This window comes from Orbicella franksi, chromosome 15 (assembly GCF_964199315.1).
Source record: "Orbicella franksi chromosome 15, jaOrbFran1.1, whole genome shotgun sequence".
Lineage (NCBI taxonomy): Eukaryota > Metazoa > Cnidaria > Anthozoa > Scleractinia > Merulinidae > Orbicella > Orbicella franksi.
The window spans coordinates 16,586,844-16,607,401 of NC_138159.1; the positions used below are offsets into that span (position 1 = coordinate 16,586,844).

The 20,558-nt window shown below is 39.6% G+C and overlaps 2 protein-coding genes across 2 annotated transcripts; one reads left to right on the forward strand and one right to left on the reverse strand.

Annotated features, from left to right (window-relative positions):
- Positions 1–88: 88 nt before the first annotated feature.
- LOC145470691 (uncharacterized) lies at positions 89–7,956 on the forward strand. The gene is made up of 8 exons (XM_081454510.1): positions 89–1,162; positions 2,393–2,538; positions 2,854–3,018; positions 3,204–3,403; positions 3,988–4,166; positions 5,269–5,714; positions 6,505–6,682; positions 7,438–7,956. The coding sequence occupies exons 1-8, from the start codon at positions 249–251 to the stop codon at positions 7,589–7,591; spliced, it is 2,382 nt and encodes a 793-aa protein (XP_081310636.1). The 5' UTR covers positions 89–248; the 3' UTR covers positions 7,592–7,956.
- A 489-nt stretch (positions 7,957–8,445) lies between these two features.
- Positions 8,446–20,537, reverse strand: LOC145470668 (cyclin-Y-like protein 1). The gene is made up of 11 exons (XM_081454492.1): positions 20,198–20,537; positions 20,014–20,067; positions 18,807–18,880; positions 17,631–17,722; positions 16,353–16,388; positions 15,875–15,929; positions 14,943–15,062; positions 14,365–14,479; positions 13,166–13,217; positions 12,509–12,671; positions 8,446–11,245 (listed from the first exon to the last, which is right to left on the reverse strand). Exons 1-11 carry the CDS (start codon positions 20,322–20,324, stop codon positions 11,129–11,131), a joined length of 1,005 nt encoding a protein of 334 aa, XP_081310618.1. The 5' UTR covers positions 20,325–20,537; the 3' UTR covers positions 8,446–11,128.
- Between the last annotated feature and the right edge of the window lie 21 nt (positions 20,538–20,558).

Below are 20,558 nucleotides of genomic sequence, written 5' to 3' on the forward strand. Positions count from 1 at the left end.
AGGCATTTCAAACAACTTAAAAATCGCTCGTATTAAAAAGGCTACTTAAACACCCACAGCTAGCTGACTAAATAAGCTGACTGAAACTCGAAAGATCTGAAGAAACCATTCAAAATTCTACGGCATCTTGAAAAGTGTCACGTCGGACCCAACAAAGGAAACAGATCGGAAATTAATTTAAGGGGTCTGACAGCAAAACAAAGTCTTAGCAGTGTGAAAAAGAGGTACAATTTGTTCGTCAGATAACCATGTCGTCTACAGGCGTTGCATTTTCTGGTGGTGGAATCCGATCTGCAGCGCTTTGCTCTGGCGTGTTACGCTACATTCTTCAACACGAGATCGGCTTGGATTACTTGAGCTGTGTTTCGGGAGGCGGCTTTGCCGGGGCTTCATACCTCGACTGGAAGTACCGTCACAATCAACAAGACAACCCGGAATGGCACCAGAAGTTTTTCAGTCGCTTAAGACAGCGTTGTGGGACGTTTTGCTCGTGGAGCAATCCCTTCATGGGAATCCTTGATGCTATAATACTTCTTCTTCTCCTTGTTGTAGTGGCCATTGTTCTTCCAGCTTTCACAACCCTAGCCTTTGCTCTGCCAACAGCTTTTTCTGTAGATTACCTCTTTGGTGATATACTTCGTGCGGGTTTCAAATGCCCCAGTGGTCCAAATATCACCGAAACCGAGGGTTGCGTGCTTGTAGAAAGTCAAGACGAAACCTTCACTTTATTTGGCGCGCTATTCGCATGTTCTGCGGGGTTTTATCTGTTGAAGTTGCTGTTTCACCCCTGTCGTTCCTCCATGCGCAGCAAAATAAAAATACTCTACTTCAGTGCTTTTTCTTTACTAGTCATGACGTTTCTTCCATGGTTTTTTGAAGTGTTTCTTCGAGTTCACACTTCGGTGTATGTCAATGGTTTTATTTTACTTGCCAGTGTTGCTCTGTGGCTCGGCTTTCCGCCGTTGCGAAACATGGCCTCCTTAGCCCTACTGGTTTACGCTTATGCGTACATAACAAAATGGCGAGTGTACAAAAGCCCTGTACTCTTCATTAGTTATTCAGAGGACACGTTTTACAAGGCATTGCTTGGATCTGCCATACTCCTGTGGGCAGGACCCTTTCTAGGGCTGATCAAAATGGCGGCGGTTCAAACATACGGCAGGTAAGTCATTTAAGACAGCTGCCGCGTTTTTTCTAGTCCTCAAACAAAATGACAGGATAAATAAGAAAGGAATTCAATGCCTTTGAAAAGCAAAGCCAGATCTGATAGATCAAATCTATTGTCTGCCATGATACACTAATGATTCATTTATAAAGAATCAATTTTTGGAGAATCATGAAAAGCAAAGACATTTTTGCGTCAGTACTCGGGGAAGAAGGAGCTAGGAAAAAATTCCTTTAAAGAGGTCTTAGTAAAACTGAAAATGCTGGTATTAAGTAGATGTTGGTTGAATGAAGTCACTGGAATACGATACTAAGTAATTTTTTAACAAACGTTCATCGAAAGGCCGTACAGAAATCAGTGGTAACCTTAGAGAAAGGGGCGGTTTGGGGGACCAAGTCCCCTAGGGATATTTTGAATTTCAAACAGTACAATGTCCTTTAGATCATTGGGCATTGCCTAGCAACCCTAGCCGGAAACTAGCAACAATTTTGTGTCCTGTAGAAATTTAATTTAAACGCTGCTGTAGGTTTTAAGGTCAAATGGCTTCTCTGCAGTTTTACTTTGACTACTTTGGTAGTCTCGGCAAGGTCACATTCAGAACTTGTCCTGAAAAAACACATTTAGAGAATTAATTTTCATAAAATTTCAGCCGTTAAATTGTAAAACTGAGAGATATATTAAAAATGATTAGTATTTAAAAAGCAACGGAGAGAAGAATTCAAATGCAATTCTCGCATGATAGCTTTGGCTCGTCAGGTCGTTTTGATTGCAGCTTTACGACGTATTGTAGATCTACTGGGAGATGTATGAATCTTCCTTTGCTATGAAGTTTTAACAGGAGCCATAATCGGGGACGGAGACCATAAGCGCGCGCCATTTCTAGTATTGGGGTTGTCCCCATGACGTGGGACAATAATTCTCATTAGTCACCATAGGCTTATTCTCCGCTGGCGTTAAGTCTGGGAGAGAAAATAAGAAACAGGATAACCTCGATCCCAGAGACTTCTCTGCCCAGAGAAAAGATCCTGGGAACGAGTTTGAGAAAGTGTTTCAACCTCGTTCCCAGGGTCTCTTTTCTAAAGTAAAGTACTTCTTCCCGTTCCCTGGAGCGAGTGAGAGAGAGAAGAGGACGGGAAGAAAAGAGTCTCTGGAAACGAGGTTGAAAGAACTCCGTGAAGTGTGAAGCGATCTATTCCGCCTAAAAAGACTGTCTTTCCTTTTTCTAAGATGGCGTCTTCAGAAGGCGTTCTTCTCACCTGAGAACACCGGGTGCTTAGGATGTGCTGGGATATCTGTTAACGATATCATACCGTTTTGCTCATGCGCAGATGAGACTGAGTGGGAGAAGCTAGACAAAGTTTACGTCACGCTGGGTAAGTTCACTTTCTGTTTTTGATTAACGATTAGATTATGAGCTCGAGTTTTCTATCGCATAACAGTTGACGAGGGCGCAACCCTAGTCACCTATTACGCATAGAAATCGAGAGCGAATAATCGCATTGTTTTAGTATAAATCTCCAAGTCGTTCTTATAAATAAATTCTAAATCCTCTCCACAGACACTTCAAAAAACGCTAGGCTACTTTCTATCTGCAACAGAATAGATAGTAGCGTAACCAATCAAAGAACGGCATTCGTGCTGAATCTCAAGCTACTGTAACAATGTTTATTCCTATGCTTTGTTCCCAGGTGACCTTGCAGGCATGAAACCTGAGTACCTTTGTAATACAGTAGCGAACAACTGGCAAAAAGAACCCAATGGAAACAACCCGGACGCCTTCGAGCTTCTCATTCTCTCCCCCACGGGGATAGAACGGTTAGACGAGAACCCGGATGAACATAGCAGCTTTGCAGGTTAAGTTAAATTACACTCCTTAACTAATATCTAATGACGTTCAGTATTTGTGTTTCAATGTAACGCTAACGGACTACCTTTTGATGTGATAGATGCGATAGCTTCGAGCTCAAGTTTGCTAATGCTAACTGAACAGACAAACAAAGATTCAATATTAATTACAAGACAATTTTTTGTCGTCTAGGAAAAATTCAGCCACGTGATCTTAAGCTGTCTGACGTCATGGCTACGTCAGCGGCTGCTCTTGCACTATATATGGGCGTATATGATGTCATGACTGAGACAGTGCGGAACCTACAGATGGTGTTAGGAGTGCACTTTGGCAAGTCCCTCATATCTGATCCAAGCAGGGATGTCGCGGGCTCGACAATTTCTTGTTGCAGAGTAAGATCCATTTTGCTTCTTTCTCCGCTCCGACAAACTCGCCTTCAAGTTTAAAAGTCATAACCGTCACGGTTGAACTCTCTGCTCAGGCTCGACTTTCACCGCTCTCTCGAGTCAAGTCGACATTTCTCCCGCTTCCTTCAGGGAAGGAGCGCTGTCTCCTTTCCCGAACAGCGGCTGGTAATCAAGCCTGCTCTCTCCTCGGTGTTTGGAAATGTGGTAAAACACGATCTCTCGTGTTTGATATATTACTTGCAATATTATTGCAATGCAGTGCAAATTAATGCGCACGTGTTTCGTAATTTTTAGTGATGGTATGAATGCTCCAATGATAGTCGAAAATTTTCCCTCGTAGTGTAAATCATTATAGGCTACTTCCGAGTTGCCTTTTGCCTCTGTGTCAAAACGAGTCTTGTGCGAAAATGTGTTCTGTCTCATGCTCATTTTTATGTAAATCAAGCTCATTTTCAAATGAAAGGTTTTGCACGAAGACTCGTTTTGAAACAGAGGCACAAGACTGAACTCGGAAATAATGGCTTGTTGCGCATTAATACAATAACTAACGATGTTTCGCTCATTCCCAGTTCCTCCCCATCATCATCCAGTTGTTTATCGTAGTTCCAGTCATTTTGCCACCGTTCCTTAGTGACGACTGGCACGTGATTGTGGTGGCCTGGTATCTAACCGTCCTCCTTCTGGTGCTGGTGATCGCCGCGTTACCAACAGGTCGTCAAAATGGCGGATACATTGAGAGGTTCGTGAGGTAAGAGGGTTTGGAGAACGTTTTTCTTGGAGAATTTCCGTTGGTTACAAAACGTGCAGTGCTATCGTGGATAATAACAATGTTTGTTGTCTCTCTATATGAGTAATTATCAGAAATAAAAGTAATTAATATGAAGTGAGAGTTGTTTTCAATTGAGTGTCGAAAGTACTTTGGTTTTGGTTTTACTACGGTTTGAGATTGGCTGAGTAGTCTAATTTGTAAGTAACTGGTTTAATTTTGGTTTTACGATACTCAACTGGAAACCGCTCTATAGGAATTTAAGAAAACTTCCATGGCCGAAAATTTTGGACATTTGAGCCCGCATGGCAGCAACGGGAACGTCTCTGAACAAAAGGTTTAATGAGCATTACAATGCTTGCGTCCGTACGTTATCATTCTTCGTACATTTCTTTGCCGTCTTCTCCACAAAAATAAACAACGTGAAATGACCAAATTTTGCGTTATCTGGAGAACGTGAACCACAACGACTAATTCATTTCTAATTTAAGTGATATTTCAAACACGAAATATCATGTTTGACCACATTTCTAAGCACCGAGAAGAGCACTAAAAATACGACGCGTAGCGGAACATTTTTGACGAACTTGTTGAGATGGTCAAGCACGGAAATGTAGTCAAACACGGTCTTAAGTGCTTGATATATCTTTTCAATCAAAACTAAAACCAAGGAGAAAACGGAGAAATAAAATCGTAAAAATCTATGCTTACAGTCGAACCTCCCGTAAGCGACCACCCAAAATGTCAAGCCTATGTGGTCGCTTGCGGGAGGTGGTCGCTTACGAGAGCTTAGAACTGCATATTGGGTCAAACTGCTGCCTCATTAGCATATGGTAATTTTAAGACATTTAGGTCGTCTCGTTTAAGACTGATAGAGTACAGTGTATGTGCATTTTATCTTTAAATTTTCAATGTTTTATTTATGCGAAAAATCAATTTCGAGAAAAAAATCCGGTACTACCCAGGAATGCAATAATTCTTTGGAAGGTAGAGAAATCAGTTTACCTGTTTTGCTTTCGCCTTTTAATGGACGCTATCATTTTTCTGGCACTGATTGTCACGACATATTTTTTGCTATCCTCAGGTGGTGTGTGGTCAACATTTATCATGTTCGATTTTCCCGCCTTTTTCTACAAACAGTGGACCTAGGCCCAGTTCCCCCAGCCGTCCTCAACCTAAGCGACGGTGGTCATGTCGAGGACCTGGGACTTCTAGCTCTTCTGAAAAAGAGGCTGCGAAAAATCGTAGTTGTCGACGGTACTAGCAGGGGGCAAAGTCAACCCGTGTCATTGGAGTTACAACGGTCACTTGAGTTGGCACGAAAAAAGTTGCGATGTTCGTTTAGTGCGATGGATGGCCGAGACGTAGCCGAAGATCTCCGATGCAAGCTCGATGAAATGCCCGACAATTATAAACCTCGGTTTTACAAGTTCAGGGTTGAGTACTTTGAAAAGAAGCCGAATGGCTTGAGCGACGAAAAAGTCGGCGAGGGTGATGTTTTGTTAATACTTCCTCGACATCCTGACCAGGGTAAGTCAAGGGTGATCTCCCAATGCACCCCTCCCTGATTACAGTGCGACGTGGTTATAAAAGTCACCATGCCTTTAGAAGAAAAAAATATTATGAAACAACGAAATAGTGACAGCTGTTTGAGCTTATGTGTACCGGAAGTAATGAGATAAGCTTACTATAAAAACAGAACATTTCTTTTGTACCTGGGTCTTAGCAGTGAGGGGGTTAAAACCCGTTTTATAAGACATCTTTTCACGCTTCGTGTTCGACTCGGACTTATTCGATTGTGTCATCCGAGAGAAAAATTCTTGGGGGACTTCCGTATAAAAAAAGGGGGTGCTCGCCGGAAACTTTGAAAAGAACCCCTAAGAGGTACCAAGATCCTATTTTGTGGGCGTGGCTTGGAATTTTTTACCCTAACAGGTACCAATTCAGAGACAAAATTAAAAATCAGTTGATTTTCAAATATCTCCGGTCATATTGTTTCAGTTCAATACCCTAAAAGGTACCGCGAAAGCTCCCGCTCTGGACCTTTTGAGGCTGAACACCCTGAGGTAGCAAAACCACTTTTTTAACCCCTAACAGGTACGATGAGCACGCCTTCCTTTTTATATGGGGACTTCTTCACGACCTTCCTAACGCTGAAGCGAAATTAGTCACGTTTTCTAGCGCTGAAGCGGCAAACCAGCTAAAATTTGATTTTCTTTGGGTTACAAACGAGCTTTATAAGAATTACTTTGAACTGGGGTCTTCATTCTTGCATAACCACCTTTTTATGAAGACAGTCCCTTTTCAACTTTTCCTCTAGGTACGTGTACCTCCCCTGACTCACCGCGGACGTGGCAGGATTACATACGTCACACTAACCAACCAATGAGCAACAAGCATTGGGGAGTAGGTCCTGACCTGGAGGCGGGACAAGTTGATCGACTCACTGGCTGCTGTTGTGAATGCTGTCACGTGACCTACTGCAAAGCATGTTGCGGGTAAGAAATGATTCGACCACAAAATTTAGAGCGTTTTCGCCCACATGGCCAGCAGCTATGCAAATTTATTGGGACAAAAGAGCTCCTAAATAAGAAAAGAGTTCAGCTCCCACAGGACTGGTTTGGACTGGATCGGGATTGGTTTGGTACACCAGCATGGCCGCCGTTTCATTGTTTTAAACACCAAAATGGCTGCCGTAAATTCATGTGAAAACGCTCTATATTATTGGGATCGAATATCACTGATGTTAGGTGTTTCCGGGATACGGGAAATTTAGGTAAAAACGTAATGGGATGCTGGATATTTCGGGGGAAAATGAACAAGATATGAGATGTTTAGATCAGATAAAACGGGATATCGAGTAGGAAACTCGTTAAGTTTTGCAATTGGAATTAACATGATACGAGATATTTAGGCTAAAAACTGACGGGATGTGGGATACGTAGACCCCCCTCCCACCACTCACCCCAACGGGGCCTCGGGTGTCGAATGTCTCATAGCTAGCGCCCCTGTGGACGAAAATCTTAACTGGCAACCAAGTCTGAAAATTGTACAAAAAGACTGAGAAAACTGCATAAACAAATTTCGATATTCTGTTTCTAAGACTAGTGCTCCCGCAAATATCATAATCTCCAGAGCCTTACTCTAAAATTATATTTAACAGACGGTGAATGAATCATAATTTCCTGGTTCGAAGTTGAGATTCCATTATGTCATCCACATGTTAAAAGAAATAACCTTTATAATCTTTCAGGATCTTCTGTGGAACCTTTCCGCACCACGTGACGCTGAACCAGTTCTTTACTCCTGCAATGTTCAGCGCTTATCACAGGGAGGGCTACCGCGCATGCCTGGATGCTGAACTCGTGCGGTTCTTCTCTTGGACGGAGACTGGTGAAGAGAAATAATACACCGCGTTCAAGTCTACAACATGAGTTGTTTTCCTTACCAGGTTTTTTTTTTACTGGTTTTGGCAGGCTGGCTAAAATAGAGCTGCTTTCAACTGAGTGTAACCAAAACCAGAGTTATCACCCTCGCCAATCACAACGAAGACAGACAACCCAGCAAACCAATCAAAACTCGAGGCGAATACGTGTTGCAGGTGCAAAGCGCGGGAAAACTTATTTTGTTTAGTCACGATTGGTTTAACTTCTTATTGGTCGGGAAAGTGGCGCGATTTAAAACAATACAATGCAATCGTTACAAAATGTCATTACTTACGACACTCAAGTGAAAACAGCTCTAAATGTATGTCTTCCAAAACCTCGCAAAGGGGTCAAAGAAAGTGGCAGGGTGCATTTTTTTGGAGCCCTCCTCCAAGTGGCGAGGAGGGGAGGGGAGGGGAATTGGATAGGGGATAGCAGTTCTGCTGACAGCGAAAAAATGCTGTCAGTAGGGCGAAAAAAGAGGAAGTCTATTTTCACAGCATTCATAACCAATTGCGACTCCAACCTTCTTCAAAAAGGTGTGAGTTTTCTACGAGATCGAGGTCTAATTTGTATCGGGTGCTTGTGTGAAAATGGCAAAAATGTTGGGAGCTGGGAAATGGATGTCCTCAGGGTTTAAAAATAAAATAAATGTAACTTGATATAAGAACGCCTAACAGGTTATTGTCGGATGTTCTGCTGCCTCTGTTGGTCCAACCAGCCGAAGATTTTCATTTTCTATGAGAATGTTTCATATAAACGTTCTTTTTCGTTAAAAAAGCCATTTTCAGTGTGTGTGTGTAAATGGAATCGCTGTAAACGCAGGCAAAAAGACAAAAATATTAATGACAGAGGTCGGGGCAGAGCACAAGGACAAAGGAAAACTGTCTGTCTTTGAATTCCGTAGCGCCCGACGCGAGCAACGTATTGGATCGTCACGCTAGCTTCCCTTGTCACACAATCCAACTAGGGCGAGAAAGATTGCATGACAAGGCTAAATAACGCATCGATGCTATCCGTTCTGCAGTTTAGGCCACGTTTAGCCACAACCAACTATAAAAACTGCAAGAGTCGATCAGAGAGTTTCAACATTTTCTAAAAAAACAGGCCGTTGATATTTACAATTCTTGGACTGAAAGGAAACAAGGAATATGATGAGAAGCTGTTGTACGATGATTCTAAGGCACGAACCATTATTTTTTTGAGGCGAGGGGGGTCTGGTAATTTCCATAATAATTCCTGCACAGTTGAAAAATGCTGGGAAAAAATCGCATGCAAGGGTAGCCATGAGGAAAAAATCGAGCAAGTGCCTTCTACTATCCAGCCCCTGTGTTTTAAATTTTAAAAAATATCGCACAAGCCTTTTCCCACCAAAAAAAACTAATGCACAACCGAAAGGTAAGAAAAAAATTATGCCCCAGAAAATTGCCCAACGCCCCCCTCCCCTAAAAAATAATGGTCCGTCTCTAAACAGCTATAACCTCTTATCGTCCTGTTGTGTAAAGTTGATATTATCGAGTATCTGATTCTCGTAGAACTGGACTAGTTTGTGAACTTTAAAACTGAACCAACTACTAATAAAAATAAATAAAATGAATTAATACACGAGCGAGCACCGTAATCTAACGGCCTTTAAGGAGTTTTCGCACATGACTGAAAAGCGCGGTTTCTGATATCAGGATACCAACTTTTAAATATATTATTACTGTTCTGCTTGAAATAATTTACATCTATCTGAGAATCAAGTGTTGCGTGCAACAAAAAGTATTTTCACTAAGAATGACGCTCTTTGACGAAATCTGACCTTGTCTGTATTGAAAACTTGTCGCCCAGTACAGCTTTCGCATCGCTAAGGCGAAGAGTCAACTAGTTTGAGTTTGAGTTTTGAGTCAACTAGGCTAATAACTTCAAGTAATATCGTGGCCACTGTTGTCTTTGTATTACAGCGATTCTGTTTGCCAAGATGCCATTGAAGATATTTTAGCGGTAGAATTACAGGCTAAAATGCTCTCCTTAAACTTCTAGTTTTCCCTTTCGACAATATTCTCCCATTTTGTAAACGTTTTTCTCTTGTCGATAATTGTATAAAGCTGTTCCACTCACCAATCGCTCTCATAGTTCTCGGGTAAAATGTTCAAAAGCTATGATCAAAATGGTGTAAAAATATTCAGAACAGACGAGATCCTGATACGCTGAAAAGACTGAATAATTAAAATGAAACAGTTTCGTTGGCTTGGGTTAACAGACTGACTCGTCTCCAGTCGTCTTCATACAACTTCATACAGCGCGCGGCACGGGGCGAGGTGGAAATGCCTTGCGCCATGTCGCGTGTTCCCATCTCACCCTGCGCCCCTGCGTCGCCCCTTGCCACATGCTGTATGAAGTTGTATGAAGACGACTAGGGACAAGTCAGGGTATACGGATGTGTCCATTTACACGCTCAATATCTTCCTCGCATGTAAGTTGTCTGACGTAACTAAACAGAGATCCTTAGAACGCCTGTGATTGGTAGTTCCTTGGGTTTGAGGCCCTGTCCAAACTACGCTGGATAAATTTCAAAAACGTTTTCAAATTCCACCGGTTTGAAAAGCGTTTTCGACAAGCTCCGTTTTCGTGATCGATTTGTGTAGATGGTAGGCCTAAGCTGCGTTTTCAAATTTCTCTGGTGTAGTGTGGACGGAGCCTGAATTTTCGCGGGAAAGAAACAACCAGACACACTAACAAGGATCCCCTAAGCGACGTCATCAGTTTAAAATGGCCATTTGATTCGTTCAACTTCATTACCAGGCTTTCTCTCCTCTGCCTTCCTTGATGTCGAGGAGAGGCAAAGGAGAGAGAGAGCCTGGGATCGAGATTGCGATTCCGTCAGTTGTAAACCACTACCCTAGAAACAGCGTTGAAATATTCCACTAACTGAAAACAGTCAAACTGAAATCAGCGACGTTCAAAAGAGTTCCTTCCTTAGTACCTCCCTGCAAATAAAAATTCCCTCATGAGAGTGGCCTGCTCGTTATCATCAGTTGCTCTAATGTCGTCCAAAAAGATCTTGGTTGGGGTTTGCTGTAAATGCTGTGTGATAATCAAGTTATCTGGTGACAGTGTGCAAATATGAAGTCAAATATGAAGTCAAATATCTCTCCATTCTACAAGTGGTGAATATGATCGTAAGAGGGAAACAACCTTTGTGGAAAGTTTTTCCCTTGGAGATCCTGTAACACAAAGTGTAAATATTTGACGCGATGGAAACCTCCCCCAGGATTGCGTGACTAAAACCTCTGTCCCCGGTTTATCACGCAAGCGACGTGAAGTCCGATGTTCTTCACTCATTGTTCTCCTCACAGGCCTAAACGAAACTTCGTACGCCAAACGGTCATCCTGACCCAATTCTTCACTATAAATAAATGCCCAAGTGCTTTTTGCCCCATTTCTCTTGTGCAGATTTCCTCTGTCCATAGGCGCACGGATCTGGCATACGTACCACTATCATCGATTCTACAGCTGTTGTTTTGGGATTATTCGTCACGACAGGATAGCCATGCTTCTCCGGCGCGGTGTAAGCGCATCTGCGCTCTTAGAGCGATACAAGGTAGTTGGATTACAATCTAGCATATTGTCCTCACATACACTTGAGAGAGCCTGCAAGAGGAAAACAAATAATATTGTTGCATCTCTATTTTTCACCTGATTCTGGATATGAAGATTAAGACCCCCATGTACACTACACCGGAGGACTTTGAAAACGGAGGTTTAACTCTCAAAATTCATCCAATGCTTTTCCTCCACAATACGTCGGAGAAATTTGAAAACGCAACAATCACTAGTCATTTTAGATTTGTGCTTAAGGTAATTCCTCTGAAATAAAAGTGACAACAGATTTTTGTTCAAACTTTGTCCACTGAATATTTGTCATATGATAACTTCAATTTTGAAATAAAAAAGGGGACTGCCCATGCTCATTAAGGAGCAGTGAGGCATTGAAAATGTCCCATTTTGGCATGATTTAAAGCTTATTATAAAAACGCATTCCCAGTAATTGTAAAATCTTTGTGAGCCCAGACTCATAAGAACACGCATTAAACTACAGTCAATACATTGTGTCAGACACAAATAAACATTTTAAGTTTGATTCAGACAGAAAGCTAAATCCTTGATTAAAAATTTGAACCAAATTTCTTGACGTGGTTACCGACTGCAAAATAGAAAAGACCGCAGTGTATCTACTATTTTTCTTATTTATTCAATTTTTAGCAATAGAAATTAGATCAGTCTTTTCTCACGCAAAGCTTATGATTAGTTGATTACAATGACTGGAAAAAAAAAATTGGGGTGCCCGTGCTCGTTTGTGAGCTAGAGCCATTTTTCAACTGACAGAGCTCAATATCAAGGCAAATCCGTCATGTTTTCAATATGTGCGTGCACGAGCGCGCGCTACTGACGCCATAAATTATGCGCAGTAAGGATGCGCGACGTAAATGTGAGGAATGACCTTAAGGAAGACTCGGGCAGAGAAATCACGTGATTATCGTGACATCATCGTTGCCGAAAAGCTCCATTTTCAAAATGTTTTCCATCCACATGAAAATGAAAAGCTGGCGGTTTCAAATTCCTCCGATTTGAAGAGAGTTTTTGAAAAGCTCCGTTCTCGCGACGGATTGGCGTGGACGGTAGACCAAACTGAAGAAATATAGTTGCGTTTTCAAATTTCTCCGGCGTAGTGTGGATACTGCCTAAGGCCGGGATGTTCCTTCGGGATTTTCTGGATTCATCAGTTCCTTTGATGCACCATGATCCTAGTGACCAGAGTTGAATTTTGTCACGATGGCCTCGGATTCTCATTCTTTCATGTTTATTGTACAAGTACACTCTTAGAGACAGGAACCATTAACAGCAAAATCTCACCTCTAATTTTCTCGCCCTTTCCTTGCTAAGTGGCTCAAGAGGAAAAACCAAATCGTTGGCATCAGCAAGTGAGCGTAAGTCAAAGTAATATTTAGCGTAGACACTTGATGGAACATTAATATTAAACTGCAAAAGCTCTAAAAATGCTCTCTCCAGTTCATTCCTGCAGAAAAGAAATCAATGAGACTGTGTCAAAATTAATATTCAGTTTCAATGTTAGTATTATGATACAGTTGAACCCCACTATTTCCAACACTAAGGGGAAACAAAAAATAAGTCGAAATAGTGGGAGTTAGAAATAGCTGATAGTAAATGACTGAAGGACAAATGATTTTGAGTTCGAAATAATGGCGGATTCAAAACAAGCCGAGTTCAAATTAGTGGGGTCCAACTGTAGTATTAAAAGAGCTACATCACGGTTTCCACAACTTGAAAAGTCTACCCTAAATTTTTCATGTTCATCGTTTGTAATCCGTGTTAATATTCTCCATCCTCACTGACCCTTGTTCCTTCGTGGTTGATTATGATCTCTTTGGTGTTTTTCTATCTTAGTAAACTACTATTTTGGGGCTTCCTTCAGTCTACAGGTTATTTTATGCACAGCCAAAATAACTCAAAATGTCATGACTGAGCTCCTTTAAACTTTTATCAACTTACATGTCTTCCACTGTTATGTCTTTTAAAATTTGGCAATAGTCCACATTCCACACTGTCAAGAGAAAAACATATCCCAGTTAGAGTAAGAAAATATTTGTAAAACTGTGCTTCAATGTTTCCCAGCATACGGGTAATACACTTGTGGGCCTGTGCCAAAATTTGAGTTCAGCTTAAATATTTAATGAAGTACAGTTGGACCCCACTATTTCAACCTCTCAGGGGAAACGAAGAACAGTTTGAAATAGCAGGGGTTTGAAAACACCTAGTTTGAATTAGTGGGGTACAACTGTATGAAACTTACTGGTATATCAACTTCTACAGACACTGTCTAAAACAAGGTTCTTTGTTAAGGTGAACAACTTTTTCATATAGGGGGCCTCATGGGAGGGGGGGGGGGGGAAGAGATCTGGGTATCCCACATCCAATTAATGCTTGGCCTAAATATCCTGTATATTGTTAATTCCAGTTTCAAAAATTAACAATTTTCCTACTCGATATCCAGAGGAATCTGTTCTGGATAACTATCCCATATCAAATTAATGTTTCCCCCAAAAGTAACCTTTATCCCTTTTATTTTTTACCTAAATATCCTGTATCCTGAAAACCCCTAATAGGGCCTCACAAGGGACACCTCTCTAAGGAAGGAACCTTTAAAAGTAGATATCTCTATGGTTAGACAGACATTTGTCACTGCAAGGTGTGTCTCAACCTTAGAAGACATAGAGTTTAACTGTTCACAGCCTCTCTATTTTCAAACGCATGTAAAAGAAAAAGCGAGCGTGAAGCATGAGGGAGTGGGGGCAGGGAAGTGAGTGAAGCAAGCCAAATGAAGAATGGAGAATCTTCTTAGTCCCCACCCCCCACCCTGTCAAGTCTTCCACTCTGTGCTGGTGTCTAGTTTGATCACGATTCTATCCCCGCATTCAGTGATTGAATAAAAATATGAGAAAATAGAGGGTGCTGAACAATGTGTAGTTCCAGAAAATATCCATACCTCCCCATGGAAGGGATTTTTTCTAACATCTCCCCACCCCTCTGGAAATTCCAGTTAAGCTACATATCTTTCTTTAAATTTTTTGGTCTTCCAGAAACCCCCCACCCCCCAGGAAATTCCAATTCCTTCTGTGAGGGGAGTATGGACATTTTCTGGAACTGCACAATACAGAACCAGTGTCAACACACAGCATAACAATACCTACCAGCTTGGTCATCCCACACTTTAGATGACAGTAAAATAGCACCTAACAAAATCCTTTTCCAGTTTCCTGGATGCACGTCGATCTCAGCATAAGTCAAAAGCCTTTCAAGGTAAACCTGACGTGTTTCGTGGAAATAAACAAAATCAAACATCTGAGAATGAACTGTAAGAGCCACTGACAACACACTCCTCTCCAATAAGGGGGGAGGGGGGGGGAGCATGTGCAAGGTGCCAAATGAACGTCTGGCTATGGTCAGTGTCTTTATGTTATCGTTTTGTGTTGTATTCTTGGGAAAGCACGTAACTTTAATTGCGCCTCTCTGCATCCCATAGAACATATAATATTATTATGTTATTGAACTAGCGTAGACCCCTATTGGAGAGGTATTGGTTGGGTCCTTTTTCAAAAAAAAAAACAATCTCCAGATATTTTAAGGTAACCCTTCAGTGAAGGAAGTAGTTCCTGTTAAGGGTTCTCCTGTCAATACTTGTAGTCTTTTGTACTGCCAAACTATTAACTATTAAAGTTTAGGTATATAAAATCGATAGTTTTTGAACATCTATGCAAATAAGACTTACAAGTGTGATAATTGCACACTCTGCGGTGAGCTGAGCGGCATGAAACAGGGTTTTGATAAACTTGTAGATATGCCTGTGTTCTGGATCCACTCTGTCATAATAATCTGGTACAGGATCATGCTAAAAAAAACAATAAAAGAATTCCAACATTTAGTAATATATCAAACATGAAAGACCGTATGTGTTTGACCACATTTCCAAACACCAAGCAGAGTGTTAAAAGTTGACGAACTTTGAGGTATTTGGAAGTGTAGTCAAACAGTTTAGAGTGTTTGATATATCTTCCCTATCAAAACAAAAACTAAGGAAAAAATGGAGATATAAAATTGTAAAAATCTATGCTAATTAAGATCAGATATCCAAACACTGTCACCATCTTGATTTCCTTTTGTTTAAACTTGATGGATCATTAATGAGTTTGAGAATTGGTTATCCGACTCAGTTTTGAAGAATGGAAAAGACAATATAAAAAATCTTCCAAAAAGAAACCACATTACTATCTATTGAGATTACTAACAATGATAGAGACTAATGGTGATCATTGAGAATGATTTATCTGCAATACAGCTAATTAGTAAATTAAATAATTGATGGTTGCTGAGTTGTTACTGAGTTCTTATCAAGGGCTTCATTAAGGGTCAGGCACCGGACAAATTGACCTGCTGTGGGGATGATTTTATCTGCCTAGTTTGACCATCTAGAGGAATGTTTTTCTTATAAAGAGTTTCAATTTAAAAAGTTTTGCCCGTCTGTGAAAACCAGTTGCCTTCTTGCTGAAAACGTTAATGAAACTCCTGCATGTCTTGTTTCAAAGAAATTTCATCCAGAGCCACGAATATAGTATTTTAGTATAATTTGTCATAATAAATAACTATGCTACATTTATACAAGTAACAGATCTAGAAATCTTCCAACTTTGCCACTTTCCTTACCGTAAGGGGGTGAGCTCTTTCATCAAAGATATCAAGAGATCGCACATCTCTGTCTCTGTAGGGACACAATGAGGCTTTTTAATGCTATGACATTCAAAATTACAAAACATTGAAGCTGCTCTAAGGCATTAAAGTTTTGGAAGCCTTTCTGCATATTTGCATATGGTAATTTTGATGTCTTGGTTCCCAAATCTAAAAAATTATTATGTGACGTTGAAGTTCTTGACAGACATTAAAATAAGGAAACAAAAACTTTGAAAATAAATTCAAAGTGGATACTATTTATTATCTTATGAAGCAGTGATGACATTTTTTACTACAACATCATCATAAAGAAATGTGGTTTCCCAAGATAGCAAGTCCATTAGGTCTTCAGTGGGGCTTATCATGATGCGGTTTAATTTTTCAGTTTTCTCAGATTTCAGACAAAAATAATATTATTACTCTTTTCTTTAAAACAGACAACACAATATCCCACCTGTTCTTTATGTGGTAATATATTGCCAAAGCCACACTGCAAACAAATGAATACGAGAATTATTTAACAGGAAGAAATAGGTAACATAAAACTATTTTTAGAGTCAAATTTCGAAGAATGGTGATACAAGGTTCCACAATTCAAGCAATGACTGAGCAAATGACTGTCTAAGTGATTAAAAATATTTACAATAATCATAATCAACACCATTTGCAGTGATAAATATTTCACAGATCCATTAACCTTGTCAAAAAAATGGACCAATTAAAATGTTAATTTCAGAAGATAACAAAAATAAATTAATTGAAAAAGTGGTATTTGTATACAGTTTTAGTTTTTTTAAACAACTGCAATTTGTTGCGCTCTGAGCTGTTTAATCAAGAGAGAAGATAACTTGAGAAAAATAAATTTTATGCACACCAATAGTTCAGAAGCCAACTGAAGATTGTGCTCTAGTGTAAAGGAGCAGATTACAATAGTAGATGGTCTACTGAGTTTTCTGAGCACATGTCCATGTTAATACACATCTGTTTCCTAAACCAACACAAAGTTCGCCCACTCATCAGTTAACTTTGGATCCATACACACTCTGACAGTTTATCCATGTATCCGACTGTATAATTAACTGAGTGTATAATTAACAATAATTATTGGGTGAGGTTAAGCAAAATATTATCATGAGTTGTCAGTGGAATGTTTTATCATTCGATCACCCAGTTTGGTTTCATATTTAAATCACTCTCTGACAGTTCAGGGAAGCAAACTGCCACTGTTTTATGATATTTCACCCAAGCGCATGGTTTCAAAAACACATTTAGATGATAGTTCACATGAGCAGACCATTATTTGTAGGCAGTTATTTGCAGGTCACGTGGTGGGTTCTCGGCCAATGAAAAGTAAGGGGAAAATGCATCCAATGATAATAACAATTATTTTTATCAATTATTCAAAATGTAAAATACCTCAATGTCAACAGGGCTAAAAAAAAAACTTGAATTCCAGCTCGCGTTTCTCAAATTTTGCTAGCTCTGGGCAAGTCTTAGTTTATTTTCTTTCTTTTTTAGTTGCAGATGACTTGCCTGGGCCCCTGCCAATCAGGCAAGAGAGAATAAAATTAAAGCTACTTGTCCGGCAGGAAAATCTACTTGTCCTGGGTGATTGGATGGACTTTTTTTGAGCCCTCAGATCTAATTGTAATTCTATTACTGTCACACATGACAGAAGCTAAATTTGCAAAAGATGAAAAACTAACTTTGATGTCAGAAATAATTTTATTACCATTTGATGGTGGATTTTAGGTTGGGCTGACTCACTGTACTGTCATCAAGGAAGATAGTTGAGCAGGAGCTAAATTTTCTAGTCAGAATTCCCTGGTAAAAGAAATTACAATGTTACTGTAAGTTACAATTTGCGAAAAAAAAAGTATTTCTGTATTTCTGAAACTTTCACCCTTTATTTCTAAAATTAAAAGTTGCTCTCTGTTTTTCAGGATTCTTTCTGAGGCTAAAATTGATTTTAAAATCACTGTTTAGGCAAGTTTGATTGCCCTTCTTCAGGAATTGAGAAAATTAATAAAAGTAAATATGACAGACTGACTGTTGACTGTTCAGTCCACCATATGGCCTTTTAGTTTCTCGATTCCTGAGGAAGGCAGGTCAAACTTGCCAAAACATTGATTGTAAAATAAATTTTAACTAATTCAATTTTAATAAATTTTAATCCTAAAAAACAAAGAGCCCTTTTTACAATGGAATTCACAGACTTGAACATGTTTACACCAATTATGAAAGTACAAGACTTTAGAAGCTTCACAAACCCTGACCTGCCTTTAATTGAAGCTAAATACAACCGACCAAGCCAACTAGCTCGTAGTCTCTTATATAATAAAACTGACTTGTTTTACCTTGATGGCTTGCAGGTCTCTATGTGTAGGTGAATACATAATTGACCACTAATGAAATACTAATTGGACCGATGAGGTAGATTCCAAAACATATTAAAATTATTACATTAGACATGTCACACGTTGTTAGTACTTAAACAAATTTTAAATGATGTTGTGACAGATGTAATTAAAAATTAGCCCCCTATTGACTCATGGTAGTGACATTTTATATTTTAATACATTTTATTGTTAATTGAAACTGATATAATTTCTGTTTGATTTTACCATCAGGAATTTTTAAGAGATGGCTAGAAGTGTTAAGTATACTTAATTTATCTATAAACAAGATACAGGCTATGTAGCCTGCTAGCCGCCATTAACATGGTTGGGCTTTTGTTGTGGCCACAAACAAGGAGACTGTAGAAACAAAAGTGGTAATTTTGTATAGAGGAAGTACAAATGTATCAATTTAAAGCATTGATCTAATGTTGGCAATCTTGTCCACCACATTAGTAGGTTTGAGGGTGTACCAAAATACTCATGTGTCAGACCACGCCTTTTGTCCTTACCCCAACTCCGTTTCTCTTTCTTGAGTCACTTCCTGTTGAAAATGTACGTCTCCCGGGAAATGTTCCATTGTTACCTTGTATGGAATGTCGCATGTTAAGACATATCATGAGTTTTTGATGGAAATAATGCATGGATATAAAATGTTATATGATCAGGATGAAAAATTAGCTGCAAATGTTTTTGAAACAGTTTTTTGTTGTTGTTTTTCTTTTCTTTGAAGCATGCAGGAAATAACAAGATCTAGAACACTCCAAAACACTTGTCGAATATGGTGATATGGTTTGTGTTTTATGTAAATATCTCCATGCCTTGCAACTACTTTACCTTACTTTGTTAGAGCTTTTCTAAATGTCCAAGTAGATTAAATTTCATAAATATGTCACGATCAGGGGTTTGCATATGGTAATCTATAACTTAATCCATTATGTCTTTTTGATTCTCAAATAAGTAATGTTTTTTTGTTTCTTCCAGCAAATAGTCATTAATAAAATTATTGATACAAAGAGGTTTCTGCAATATCACTTTTTTAGAGAAAAAAATAATTTTTTGAACAAACATCAGCAGAACCCGTAATTTTGAAGTTGACAATCTGTCATAACTTTATATTAAGAGCATTCACGAAATTTGAAAAATATTCCGAGGGAATTTCATAATATCACCAAGCCTTCTGTAAGCTTCTTTCGAATTGTCACGTATAACATGTGGTGTTAGGTCAAAGCAATTGACCAAAAAAATAAGATTTTAATATCACGGATTTTAAGGGATCCAACGTGAAGTGGAAATGAATTAATTGCGGATAAACGTGAAATTTCTTTCGCGAAAAATAGCTTTTAAAGCTTACAAACGTAAATTAAGCTCATAGTTGTGACGGAAATCGGCGAGAGACGAAGTAAGCTTAAATATGAAAAAATAAATTTGCAGTTGTATTAATTTCAAGACTTGCAAAGAATAACAAGAATTTTCATGTCGCACTGAAAAAAAAATTGGGCAAGAGATCTTTTAATTCTTTATGCGAAAAGAACATGAACCATAGCATAAGGCTTAAGCTTAGCTTACTACATGTGAAAGCTGAGTAAACTTATAAGAAAAAGACACAACTTTCTGCAAGCAATGGAACCAATTTCAGTTGCTTACATGTGACTCGGAGATGATCGGACTCGCTCAAGCTGTTCAACGAATTGTGAAATTAGCTGTCATTTGCCTTACCTTGATTAGAAAGTGATCTGTGCAAGAACAACGTCCCCTTGTGATTTGAAAGATCTACAAAGAAATAAGAGGGATAAAATCCTAAACTGTCCGTGCCAAATCGCCATGATACGTAGAGTTAAGCTAAGATCAGACGTATCACCATAACATATCACCCTTGAACAAACATTTTGCTTGCCGTTACCTTCTCTGTCGCTAATGTGGGGTAGTTCAAACGACTCATTCGCAAGCCCTGTTCTGTCATAAGGCTCACTTTTGGCCATAGCCCCTCCGCGAGGCGAAGGAAGAACACAACAGTGAATGTTGCCCATAGTCAACGATTGCAGTTACCCCGCGCCAAAGCAAAAACCGGACCTTACGCCGCAGAGCCAACAACTACATTATAAAAAGCTGTCGATTTGTAGCTTCAAAGACTTCTTCGGGAGACATCGGGATCTCCAGTCTTCCTTTAGAAGGAGTTTTCCAGATAGAAGATCGAGTTTGGATACCTCTGAACAGCGAACAACAAACAGACTCAATCAGATGGTTCTGGACTTTGATTGGCC

Coding starts and splice junctions, on each gene's coding strand:
- LOC145470691 (XM_081454510.1), top strand. CDS start 249: ATGTCGTCTACAGGCGTTGCATTTTCTGGTGGTGGAATCCGATCTGCA. Junction 2,539..2,853: donor CAAAGTTTACGTCACGCTGG/GTAAGTTCACTT, acceptor CTTTGTTCCCAG/GTGACCTTGCAGGCATGAAA. Junction 4,167..5,268: donor TACATTGAGAGGTTCGTGAG/GTAAGAGGGTTT, acceptor TGCTATCCTCAG/GTGGTGTGTGGTCAACATTT.
- LOC145470668 (XM_081454492.1), bottom strand. CDS start 20,324: ATGGGCAACATTCACTGTTGTGTTCTTCCTTCGCCTCGCGGAGGGGCT. Junction 13,218..14,364: donor AGTGTGGGATGACCAAGCTG/GTAGGTATTGTT, acceptor TTCTCTTGACAG/TGTGGAATGTGGACTATTGC. Junction 11,246..12,508: donor AAAGGGCGAGAAAATTAGAG/GTGAGATTTTGC, acceptor TTCCTCTTGCAG/GCTCTCTCAAGTGTATGTGA.